General features: G+C 34.5%; 2 protein-coding genes and 1 long non-coding RNA gene across 3 annotated transcripts; 2 read left to right on the forward strand and 1 right to left on the reverse strand.

Annotated features, from left to right (window-relative positions):
* Positions 1-311: 311 nt before the first annotated feature.
* LOC131644381 (uncharacterized) lies at positions 312-2,082 on the forward strand. The gene is made up of 6 exons (XM_058914866.1): positions 312-476; positions 570-761; positions 854-1,165; positions 1,259-1,420; positions 1,602-1,685; positions 1,775-2,082. The coding sequence occupies exons 1-6, from the start codon at positions 447-449 to the stop codon at positions 1,880-1,882; spliced, it is 888 nt and encodes a 295-aa protein (XP_058770849.1). The 5' UTR covers positions 312-446; the 3' UTR covers positions 1,883-2,082.
* Positions 2,083-2,278: 196 nt separating this feature from the next.
* LOC131644380 (legumin J-like) lies at positions 2,279-4,271 on the reverse strand. The gene is made up of 4 exons (XM_058914865.1): positions 3,942-4,271; positions 3,601-3,848; positions 2,804-3,511; positions 2,279-2,730 (listed from the first exon to the last, which is right to left on the reverse strand). Exons 1-4 carry the CDS (start codon positions 4,240-4,242, stop codon positions 2,365-2,367), a joined length of 1,623 nt encoding a protein of 540 aa, XP_058770848.1. The 5' UTR covers positions 4,243-4,271; the 3' UTR covers positions 2,279-2,364.
* A 1,671-nt stretch (positions 4,272-5,942) lies between these two features.
* On the forward strand, positions 5,943-9,001 carry LOC131618662 (uncharacterized). Its single transcript, XR_009288910.1, has 3 exons — positions 5,943-6,063; positions 6,316-7,505; positions 8,097-9,001. It is a non-coding gene; the product is annotated as an uncharacterized LOC131618662 (long non-coding RNA).
* The last annotated feature ends 3,675 nt before the right edge of the window (positions 9,002-12,676 follow it).

Below are 12,676 nucleotides of genomic sequence, written 5' to 3' on the forward strand. Positions count from 1 at the left end.
CTAAAAGACTTCTGCTATAATAAGAAATTAAAGCAAATAAATACTCTTAATATGCCACTATCTCTTGACCTTCCAACTACAAGAGACTCTTTGTTTTTTCACTAACTTATTAATAAAAACTCATTTAACATAATATTGAAGTTTATTCAACACATTCTATCTCACCTTTTCTGTATTTGCTCTCCCTGCTCTCGTACTTACTTTAGCATCGAAGTACCACGACGATACTTCTGATGTAAGATCAAATTGTCTCATGGGAAATGATTTAAAACTTTAAGAGCCATTGACCAATGATATAAAACCGTAACAACTATTGAACAATACATTTGTTTTATCTTGTTTCTGTGGAATCAATACTCTCGCTTTACAAATTGTGAGAACCTGGTCCATAGTCTAAACTCACCTAACAAGGGCTTTGACCAGTTCTACAACCAGTAATATCATCAATGGCAAAGAAACCTGTGAAGTACTACGTGGTATGCGTGTTCATTTGTTCGACTATTGAATGTTTTTTTGTTATGAAAAATAGTTGTTGTGGTGCATATGAACCTGAGTGATGAGATACACAGGTGGATGCTTTCACAGATTCAGCTTTCAAAGGAAACCCAGCAGCGGTGTGTTTATTAGAACAAGACAGAGACGACGAATGGTTGCAATCATTAGCTGCTGAATTCAATATTTCTGAGACATGTTTCTTGACTCCAATTCATGGTACTTCTGTTCCTCGTTTTGGTCTCAGATGGTTCACTCCTACTACTGAGGTTAGGATCTAGCTTTTAATTATAAACTTTCAATTCTCTTAAACATGGCTTATTACTATTATTAATATCATTTGGATCCTATTATAATCCAGGTTGAACTTTGTGGTCATGCCACATTAGCAGCTTCACACACACTTTTTTCATCTGGTTTGGTCGACAACAATGTTATTGAATTTGAGACACTATCTGGAATTTTAACCGTCAAAAAGATCCCTTCGACCGACGCTACCGGTACACCGAACTCGCAGAATGGTGAAGCTCCGGTTGGATTTTATATTGAACTGGATTTTCCTGCAGATCCTACCACAGAATCCAACTCCGATGACACTTCACTCATTTCTTCGGCATTGAATGGTGCTTCAATCATTGATATAAAGAAGACACAAAATGGAGATAATTTAATTGTAAATCCTATATCTTCTCTCTTCCGTATTTATTGATATTAGTTCGTTCAATTTATGCTCATTCAACCTTATTAATCTTATTACTTCTCGTAGGTTGTTGTCGCATCTGGAAAAAATGTGACAGAAGTACAGCCAAAACTTGATGTGATTGTTAAATGTCCTGGAATGGGAATAATTCTTACTGGGATTGCTCCTCCAGAGTCAGGATTTGACTTCTACAGTCGATATTTCAGTCCAAAATGTGGAATCAATGAGGTAAGTGACTAAAAACTATGATTATAATGTTCCTTTAGTTGAATTGATAATATCTCCTTAACTATGCAATGAATGAAGTGATAAACACAGAAAATCTAAGTAAAGTAAGGTTCAGATTTCGAGTTTTTTTAACACAATTCAAAATCTGAGAGTGTTGTTAATAACTCATATTTGCTTTCAGGATCCTGTTACTGGAAGTGCACACTGTGGCTTGGTACCCTATTGGAGCAAGAAGCTGGGAAAGTTTGATTTAAGGGCTTATCAGGTATCACTATTAGTTACTATCTGTTTGTTGATCTTCATTAGGATTATCTATGTCATTGTTGTACTAATATGTGGTTTACATTTGTGCAGGCATCAGCTAGAGGAGGAATTCTCGATCTTCATTTTGATGAGCAGAAACAAAGAGTGTTTTTGCGCGGGAAAGCTGTTACAGTGATGGAAGGGTATGTTCTGGTCTAGTCTTGTTCCTAGCATTACAATGAAAGTAGTTGCAGAAATATTTGTAATAAAATAACTGATCACAAAACTTGTTATTGGAGCAGCACTTAATTGTTTCGATACTTTACCACATAAATGCTTTTAAGCAAACACTTAACTGTTTAATAAATTGGTGTGGTGGTTACTTTTGATTGATAAATATCCGAATTCTCATTGAAGTAGATGGATGAATTGTATAAATAAGTACTTCATGTAATGCAAAGTTTCTCTATCATGACTTCAAAGAAATTCGACCACTGATGGAACCAGTGGAGATTTTGTTTTGAAGCCGCAGGGCCTAGCTGTGAATCATTATTATTTTGTTACATAAGATGGCCACCTCTACATTGCATTGCATGAGTTTATTGAGATTGAGGCTGAACCAACGAGCCACGATTTCCAAAATTTATTTCATTATTATTTTGTTACATAAGATGGCCACCTCTACATTGCATTGCATGAGTTTATTGAGATTGAGGCTGAACCAACGAGCCACGATTTCCATTATACTTAATTTGAGTAACTTCACTCTTTCGAAGTCCGAAAGCATTTGCAAGAACCTCAGCAGCAGTGGCCCTAAAGACCTGTTTTACATGGCTAACAGCAGCTCTATCATTTGTCTTGAACACTACATACTCAAAAGCTTCTTCATTTCCTGCTTGTTCAGCCACCACAAAGTTTTGTGGCACCACCACCAATTGTCCCTTTCTCACCTTATCGTCAAACACTGCATTTCCTTGACTGTTCACTATTCTAACTCTTCCCTGTCCTCTTATCACGTACAAGAGGCTGTTGGCGTTGATGTTCCAGTGTGGAGCATATATACCATTCTGCATAGGAATATACACATTAATCATATTATGGAAATATACACATTGGTTAAATAATTAGTACTATACATACCCTGTAGAGAAGAACATATTCTGCACTGAGGCGTAAATTGCGGAGGATTGGGAGGGTTAAACTGTTAACAGTGCTAATGCGACCAGCACGCGGGTTGTAGAGATCAGCACGTGAAGGGCGAGCGATGTTTTCACGGATCTTTGCAGTGCAAATAGTTTCTTCCAAACCATTCTTACTTCCTTTGCTGTGTTCCCTATGTACTTCTTCCTCTTCCTCCTTTTCTTCTTCCTCTGCTTGTTCTTTTTCTTCTCCTTGTCCGTGTGATTCCCGTTTCTTTTCTTCTGTTTCTTTCTTCCACTTTTTAATAATCTCATGGATGAGAGGTTCATCCTCTTCGTCCTCCTCTTCTTTTTCACTACGTTTGCCATGAGCCTCTTCCTCCTCTCTTTGACTGTGACTTTGTTGCTGTTCTTCTTCTTGTAACTCAGGACTGATAATGTCAAGACCGTCCTCTACTTTTACGATTTGACCCCTTTTGTCCCGTGGAGATCGAAGTCTCTTGGCTGTATGCTCATTGGTGTTGAGTGATTGTGCTAAAAACTCTGCACCGAAGCCACTCAACACACTATTACCTTCGTTTTGTTCCTCGGACTCCTCCTGTTTTTGGTTCTGTCCACCTCTACGTCCAAAAGGTACTACGCGTCTTGGTTGTTCTTGTTCCTGTGTTTCGGGGAACTCTGCCTCTGGGTTTCCGCCAAGATAGAATACCTGCAAACACATATTTACATTACAAAAGTTTATAATTCTCTGCAACGGTAAGACACTATCAAAATTTGGATAATGTAACAGTTTCGTACTCTGGGGGTTGAATCGAGCTGGTTTAGAGTGTTGGAAATGTCGAGAAGACTAATGGCAACAAGAGGTTCATCACCGTGGTTATAGGTCCAGTATGGAATTCCAGGTGGAATGGCAATGACATCACCTTTAGAGAAGCGTCGAATCTTCTGGTGGCTGTCCCGTTGTTGTTGTTTCTGTCTAGATTGTGAGCGTGGTTCTTCGTAAGTTTCGGGACAACCAGGAACAGCAAGCCCAAGTACTCCCTTCCCTATATAAAAGAAAAAACACTAATCAGTTGCCAAAAAAGTCATTGAATGCATAGAATATTTAGCAAATAATGAATATTTGATCACATAATAACCTTGGATGATGAAAATCAACTGTGGAGAAGGTGAATAAGAAGGCAAGTGGAGGCCATTAGGATCAATGGTGCGTCGGATAAGAGATACCCCAGCACATTGTAGTTCAGGGTGATTGGGGTTCCATGTTTCAGTGAGACCAGCTTCTGACTCAACACGGTGATCAGGTTCCAATGCATTGATACTGTCAAGCTGGCATTGGTTGAACCTATCTATCTCAGAGTGATGTGCTAAGCACGCACTCGTGAAGAGCAGCAAGCACAAGGAAAATAGAAAGTGTTTGGCCATTGTGATAGTGATCATTAACTGATTACTAATGAGATTGATGAAGGAGAGAACCTGCAGCGTGGTTATTTATAGAGATGGGAGAAGGGTGAAGGAGGGACACGTAAGGGTGACATTCATCAACATGCATGGTTTCCAGTTCTTAATTTCTTACACCTCAAATGATGATATATATGCTCACAGTGACAGCACAGAATGAATGTTTGCTGCTATCTTTACATATGTAAATGGTCCCCATGCACTCTGCTTCTACTCTTTACAGTCTTGTCTTTATTAAGCAACAAACCATTTTGCTCAAACTCATATACATAAAATAGATGCAGACTGTAATCTGCACTGGAAAAAGAGCATAGTTTACGCGGTGAAATTTACCTTCCAAGTATTTGAACTCAGCTAAGCACTGGAGTATATATTCAAATTGCCATTGATGTTTAAATCAATATGATTGGATATTATCTAGTAAAATGATTTTACCTTAAAAAAAACTCTAATTTAAATATGAAATTTGAGGCTTTGCCTCCTGATATTTAGCTTCTACCTGACGTATAAGTTTGCTGCTTCTCTTGTTGTTTTCATCTATTTAAGGAAAAAAATTAAGTCATTAGAATAATAAAAAACAGATAAAAGTTTATGTTTTTGCATTAAAATAAATACTATTTAAGGGAAACAGCTTAAGTCATTAGAATCACTTATAATGCGAACCTAATGCACACAGCACAACAGTAAAATGGTCATTGCAAGAACTTTTATATCATGACTGCACGTAAATTCGACCACTGAATTAGTCAGGGAGGTTTTGTTTACAACTCATTTGGCCTTTTGGGAATCATTATTATTAACATTAATATTTAATTGATCTATTGAAAAGTTATTGTCTGAAAAGGGATATTGAAATAAAGGGTGAATGCTTATGCCATTCAGAATTACGTTTTAGCTCATTGGATACTTAATGTGTCAATAAATTTTATTGGCTTCTTCCTTTTTCCTTGTTATTTCTTGTATATATAAAAATATTAGAATTTAATAGAAACTTTATTTTTCTCATGAACAAATCTATTTGTGAAAGATTAAAATGGATTTTCACTATTATTATTATTTTAATGATTAATTTAAAATAATTCAATTTAATATAATATAATTCAGAAAAAAAGATAGAAAATTTAAAATGCAGAAAGATATGAGGATGTGATTTACTCTGTATACTATCAAATAATTACATATTTTTATTTTAATAGAGAATGATACAATAAAATGAAATATAAGGAGTACTTCAACCAAGTCGATCCTGGCATTTTAGAGGTCGCGGGCAAATATTAATTTTTTTTAATTTTAATTTATTGTTATAAAATAGAGTTTAATAATATATTTTTTTATAAAATAAAATAAAAATAATAAAACTAAACATAAATAATAATATATATTATTTTATTATATAAATATAAATTCACCAGCAGCGGTCCACTAAATAGAAAAAAATTCAGAATTTAAATATTTGTTAGTTTTTTCTATGAGAAAAGGGGTGATGCACTGACAGTGTAAAATATTTTTACACGGTCAACCAATCACCACCCATGTATTCAATTAAATCATTTTTTTATTTAAAACAAACTTAATGACATGGCACATTTATGATTTTCTATTGGATGACAGTGTCAATGCACTACCTTCTATTGGTGTATATAAATCCCTAAAATATATCCTATTTTAGTTGACGTCTATATAATACGAAAAGAGAATAAGAAAACTTGTACAAAATCTTCACAACCACTGGCATTCAACTATGGCATCAGAGAAGGGAAGTTGTCTCAGTTCTTCACAACAACAACATATTTCAAAAAGGTATTGGTCATGTTTTAAGTAGATGTGGTAAGGTTAGAAATTTAAACTTGACAGAATGTCATGAAGTGAGGCTACTTAAAATGAACTTTGTGGTTCCTCAGCTGGAGGTGTTAAACTTGTCATATACAAGAGTTGATGATAAAATACTCTATGAGATCTCAAATAGTTGTCATGGACTTTTGAAACTATTATTGACACATTGTAATTATGTCACGAAAAAGGGACTGATAAGTGTGATTGAAAACTGCACAGGTCTTAAGGAGATCAATTTGAGATATTGTAATAAAGTGGAGGCTGATGTCGTTGTCTCAGAGGTTTTATCAAGGCCATCATCAAAAAAGAGGAAACTCTTCGCAGAAGATGAGTGTATTTACTTCTATTGAATTTTAACTTTAAATTGTTAGATTTTTTGGTTTTTAGATTTGCTTCATTTACAAATTACTCTTTTATTTTTAAAATACCAATGTAATGCACACAGTTGAGTGTTATATGAAGTTTTGTATTTTAATGTTTTTCCTTACTATTCCTGGAATTATATTTACTTGGATTAGATTTTTGTGTCTCTAGTCTTAAATGACAGACTTATGTTCTTCGTTCATACAGTGACTAAATTGGCACATTAGTTACCACATTAGGTTTACATGACAGACTTTGTATTCAAGGAAAGACTACAAACATCCTAATTAATACGGATAGATATCAAACATTCTTCCGTTTTGCATCTTAACTAAGACACCCCAGTGCAGAATTTTCTCATTGATCAGGCAAGAGCATTACCATTATCATTAAGTTCTTATTTCATGCAGCAATGAAGTGATCAAAAGAGAGGAGGAAGAGGCTCCCTACTTTATAGACCTCCCTACTTTCTTGGTCACCCCTGGTGAAAAACCAAAAATACCCCTACTTCGGAAATGCATTTCCGAAGTAATTTTTTTTCAAAATTTTTCCAGAATTCAGAAATGCACTTTCGAAAACATGAAATTGGAGTGTTTTCGGAGTTGAATTTCCGAAAACCCCCATTTTTGGAAATTTCGGAAATATACTTCCGAAAAATGTATACCCAGAACAACTTCCATGGTTGAAAAAAACATAACTCCCGAAAGCCCTTTTGTTATACTTCTTTGATTTTTGTTGTTGTTCTCCTCTAACATGTTTAATGTACAATGATGATGTTGTTGTTGTTGGGAGTATTTGATGGATTAACAATATACAATCTTAGTTTTACATTTTGTTTTCTAGCTAATCCCTTTAGATATAGTTCTAATCTGTAGTGATTATTATGCAACTTGTGATGGAGTTTTTTTTTCAGATTTCATATAGAATCTATTGTCTTGAGTGGTGCAAGAGCTAATAATTAGGTAGAAAGTGCAGAGAAATGCTGGCCAACCTTTCTGGATCTGCTTACTGCTAGCGAAGAGGAAAAGGAATGCTTGTTGCTCTGGGTAAGTATTTTTCGGAAGTATACTTCCGAAATCTCTAAAAATGGGTGTTTTCGGAAATGCATCTCCGAACACACCCCCCATTTGATGTTTTCGGAAGTGCATTTCCGAATTCTGAAAAAAAAAATTTAAAAAAATTATTTCGGAAATGCATTTCCGAAGCAGGGGTATTTAGGTGTTTTCGCTGGGGGTGAGCCCCATAGGGAGGTGGATAAAGAAATTTTCTAAAACTAATGGAAAAGAAAGTTATGGCTATGTCTTGAAATTCCACATGATTATTTACTCATTAAAAGTTCAAGTGATTCAACTGTATTTATTTTTCATAACAATTTATCCTTCTTTGTTGGATAACATGAATTATTCCTTTTCCTTAGCCCAAAAAAATAATATTGTGGATGTCATTAATTACTATAGGTCAGTTTGTTTTATTTTTTTTAATGATTTTTATAGTGTATAATATTTTAATTTAAAATCTTTTTATAAAAAACTTTTAAAATAAAAATTTGATTTTAATAGTTATTTTTAAAATATTATTTTATATATTTTATTATCTTTATTACTAAGAAGGAGAATTTTTATTACCAAAAATACCAGATTTCAATAAGTCATGAAGTACATATGAATTTGGGTGACCAAGACGCTTATGCCATATTTGAAAATCAACAGTAGCTGAATTGCAAGAAACAAAATGTAATAAAGAGCGTGGAGACAAAGATAAATAAAGAGAAAAAAGATGTTCAACTCTAGGCCCCTTCGCAATCAGTTTCCCTGAGTGTTGATCATGCACAAGACAACCAGATTTTGAGAATTCAACTCGGCAATTATTATCAACTAATTGTCCGACAGAAATAAGATTACTAGTGAGACTAGGGGAAATATAAACATTGGTTAAAGAGGAGGAACTATCACCAATTTATGTGATAGGTAAATTATTCTCATCAGTTGTGTGAATTTGAAGATCACTAGAATATTTTGTAACGTTTGTAAGAGTATCAACATTGTTGGTTATATGATTGGAGGCCCCAAAGTCAAAATACCAATGAGAACAGGAAAGAGAAGGTTTATCTGAAATTCCTAAAGCAGAAAAATCTGAAATTATCATTTGTTAAACCATTTAAGGAGTCATGTTCTGGACATTGGTGGAATCAATCTGATCCATACAACCAGTTGTAGAAGAGGAACCAACAGATGTAGTAAAAGAGGGTACAGTTTTCTTTGGAGGTCTTATAGGGCATTCCTTAATGATGTGGCCTTCTTTTTTTTCAATAGTTATAGAACTTGTTAGGAGTGTGTGAAGCAAAATGTCCAAGTCCTTTGTAGCAGAAACATTGGACATCACTCATATCTCGTCCTCTAGGCTTGCCATGTACAACATATGCAACTGGAATATAAGACGATTTATGTTGTTCCATTGTTGTTTGAGTTAGGAGGCTTGTTCTTCACGAAGAAACTCATTAAAGCATGTATCAAAAATGGGGACAATGGCTCTATTCATGAGATTGGACCAAATATCTTCAAAATTAGATCCCAGTTTTATAAGAAATTGATCTCTTTGAGTGGTTTCATGAACTTTTCGCAGTGCATTTAGATTGCTAGTTGACAAATCTTCATAGACAATGCCAGTGTATTCAGCCCAAAGATTGATAAAATGATAATTAAATTGATAAATTTATAGACTATCCTGTTGATAAATGGCAATGTCGTGTTCTAGCTGGAATTTACGAGCTGCGTTAGTTTGGATGTATACTTTCTTTAGATAGGCCCACATCTTTGCTGCAGTGTTAAATGGTCGAAGATTGAGAATAATTGTTGGATCAACGGAGCCTATAATCCATGCCATGACTTGAGCATCTTTGACTATCCGTTTGGCAAGTTCATTCTTCTGTTTCTCTTTGTCACGAGTAGGTTTTTTGCCATCAACATGACCCAAGGATTATGACCAATGACAAAAATCTTGAACTGAAATGCCAAGCTGAATAGTTCTTATCATTCAGGAGAATGAACAAAATATCATATTAGTCATACTTTTTTGATAGACACGAGGCCGAGAAAAATGACAAGAAAGTACAAGAAACTAGATTTGGACAAACTTGAGAAAGACAAGAGACTAAGACTGAATAAGGGTAGGATCGAAACCTAGACTGATACCATGTTAAACACAAAAATGTATTATAAAACTGTGTGTTTTGCTACTGTATTATTCCTCTCTATATATAAAATGTATACAATCGATTTCCTTAATTAAGGAGATGCTAAAATAGTTACATAATTACAACTAATAATAACAAATATTTTGTAATTAATAATGAGGAAATCATCTATGTCACTATTCTGCTAATAATAGCCAATATTCTGTAATCAATTTCATTGACAAAACAGTATGTGTTATTTATATTCTCGATCCCCCACAATATTCTGGCCTGCTTGTATTGTAATTCAAATGATAGTAACAGTATGTGTTATTTATATTCTCAATCTCCCACAACTACGATTGAGATGAGGCTAGAACCACTTTTAACAGTTGAGATTTGATGTCAAATTAAACTTTAACACATTGGTGTTATTTGATCTTATCCTAACTTCTAATTTCTCAATTTTATATAATTTGTATTTAGACATACAACCTATTAGGGTTGTCTTTTTCATCAGTAGTATTTTATTTTAGATTGTTTAGTTACAAAACTTTGTTATATTTTTTAACCATTCACACAACATGTCCAAAATGTCCGATGTTGCAAATGTTTCATTTGTTTTGTTTCCATTGTACTAGGTATTGTATTTGTATGTATATGAACGTAAGATATCATGTTTTGTATGATTTTAGTATCATATTAATGTGACATATACTACTATACATGTAAGTATGTGGTGTTAAATTATTATTTTAAAATTAACAATAAAATCTATTTATATTGTTATAAGAGTCCAGGTCGTGATAGTTATTCTTTTATTTTTCATAAAGAATTGTTGGTCCTTTATGAAGGAGGACTTCATAAGATGCTTTTCGAGTTTTTATTCCGAGGCAACTTTATTGAGAACTTGCATTTCCTCTTTTCTATCTTTGAATCCTAAGTCTTCTAATATGTTGGAGTTAGACGATTATAGACCTATATGTCTCGTTGGTTGCATTTATAAAGCCATCTCCAAGCTATTGGCGTCTAGATTAAAGTTGGTTTTGAATTTTATTATGTCCCAATGTCAAAGTGCATTTGTTTCGGGTAGGCAATTGCTTGATGGAGTTTTGGTAGAAATGAATTGGTGGATTTCGTTAATAGACAAGAGAAAGATTATTTGCTTTCAAGGTGGACTTCGAGAAAGCATGTGATCAGGTTAGTTGGAACTTTCTTATATTTATATTAAAGAATTTGGGTTTTGGTGAGGTGTGGATGAAATGGATGGAAGCATTAACTTTTTTTAGTAAGATGTCGGTTTTCGTTAATGGTAGTCCCACAAAAGAGTTTTCGGTGGAGAGGGGTTTGAGACAAGGGGATGCACTTTCCCTTTTTCTCTTTGTCTTAGTAGTGGAAGGCTTAGGAGGGTGCTTAGTAAGGCAGTGGCAAATGGTGATTTTGCGGGTTTTGATATTAATGGGAATTGTTTTATTGATATTCTTCAATTTGCGGATGATACTTTGTTGGTGTAAGATGGTAGGTGGAAGCACTTATGGGCTATTAAGGCGGTGTTGAGAGGTTTCAAAATAGTGTCGGGTTTGGGAATTAATTTTCACAAAAGTAATCTCATGGGTATTAAGAATAATCCAAGTTTTATGGATATCGCTACTACTTTTCTTGCTTTCCAAAAGGAGGATAAGAAGTTTATATTCCTTAGATTGCCTATTGGCTCTAATCCTAGAAGATTATCTATTTGGAAAGGTCTTCTCTTTAAAGTGAAGAATTGATTAGAAGCGTGGAAGGATCGTACGCTTAGCTTGGGAGAAGGTTAACGCTTCTCAAATCGGTATTGTCTAGCCTTTCCATTTTTATGCTTTCTTTTTACAAAGCTCCGACTAAGTTTGTTAAGGAGTTCACAAAGATCCAAAGTAATTTCTTATGGGGTAGTTAGGCGGAGAGTAAAGAGATTTATTGGGTGTGTTGAAGGGTGTTTGTCTTCTGATTGACAGAGGTAATCTAGGAATCAAGAGGATTGATGATTTCAATGTGGCTCTTCTTCAAAAATGGAAGTGGAGGATTTTAGTTGAATTTGGCGTTTTGTGGTATAAGGTTCTAAGGTCCCGTTACGTTGATATTTATTTTGAAGGTGTTGAATTTCGGTGATTTCTTATAGAAGCATGGAAACACCTCTTTTTTTTTTATGAAGGGATTTATCTAATCTTGATAAGAATCATCTGGAGAATTTGTTTGCAAACAATTGCTATTTCCGTATTGGCAAAGATTTTTCCACTTCATTTTGGAAATCCAAATGGGCGAGGGATTTTTGTTTCAAAGATAAGTTCCCTCTGTTATTCTTTTGCTCCAAACTGAAGGAAGCGGCAGTGGTGAGCATGGATGGTTGGCGCAAATATGGTTGGCAGTGGGGGGGGCTTCGGTTTGCCCAGATCGGTTCTGTAGAACAAGGAGGCATTGGTTCAGCTGTAGGCGCTGACAGCCATTCTGCTGCCCGTTTGTAACATCCCGATTTTATTAATATTTTTATTAATTATATTATTAATTATACTATTTGGTATTTTTAATAATTATTTATTTATTTAGTTATTATGTGACATAATAATTATTTGAAATATTTATTTGTATGAGTGTTTGTGTTATTTGGGTTAATTAAGTTGTATGAGAGATATAGTTAATTGGGCCTTAGTAGTAGAAACGTAATAGATGGATTATGGGTTAAGCCCATTAAGAGAAAAAAGATAGTAAGAGGAGAAAATTAGGGTTTTAGAGTTGGAGTCTCCTAACTCATTTTTGGGGAGAAAGGAAAAATAGAAAAGAGAAGAGAAAGAAGGGAGGAGCACTTGAGAGAAGAAGAAGAAAATTATGGAGGAAGCCTTAATTTTCGCAGCAAGTTTCAGCATAGAATCACCTTGGCAAATCGGGCATATCTCTCAATCCAACCGTTGGATCATTATGGTACTTGGACACAACGTTCCTGACTCATAGAGGTAAGTTCTGACCGGAGCGATTTTAATTTTGAGGGTTTTAAGTTCGTCTGATAAGCTGATT

This window comes from Vicia villosa, linkage group LG1 (assembly GCF_029867415.1).
Source record: "Vicia villosa cultivar HV-30 ecotype Madison, WI linkage group LG1, Vvil1.0, whole genome shotgun sequence".
NCBI classification, from domain to species: domain Eukaryota; kingdom Viridiplantae; phylum Streptophyta; class Magnoliopsida; order Fabales; family Fabaceae; genus Vicia; species Vicia villosa.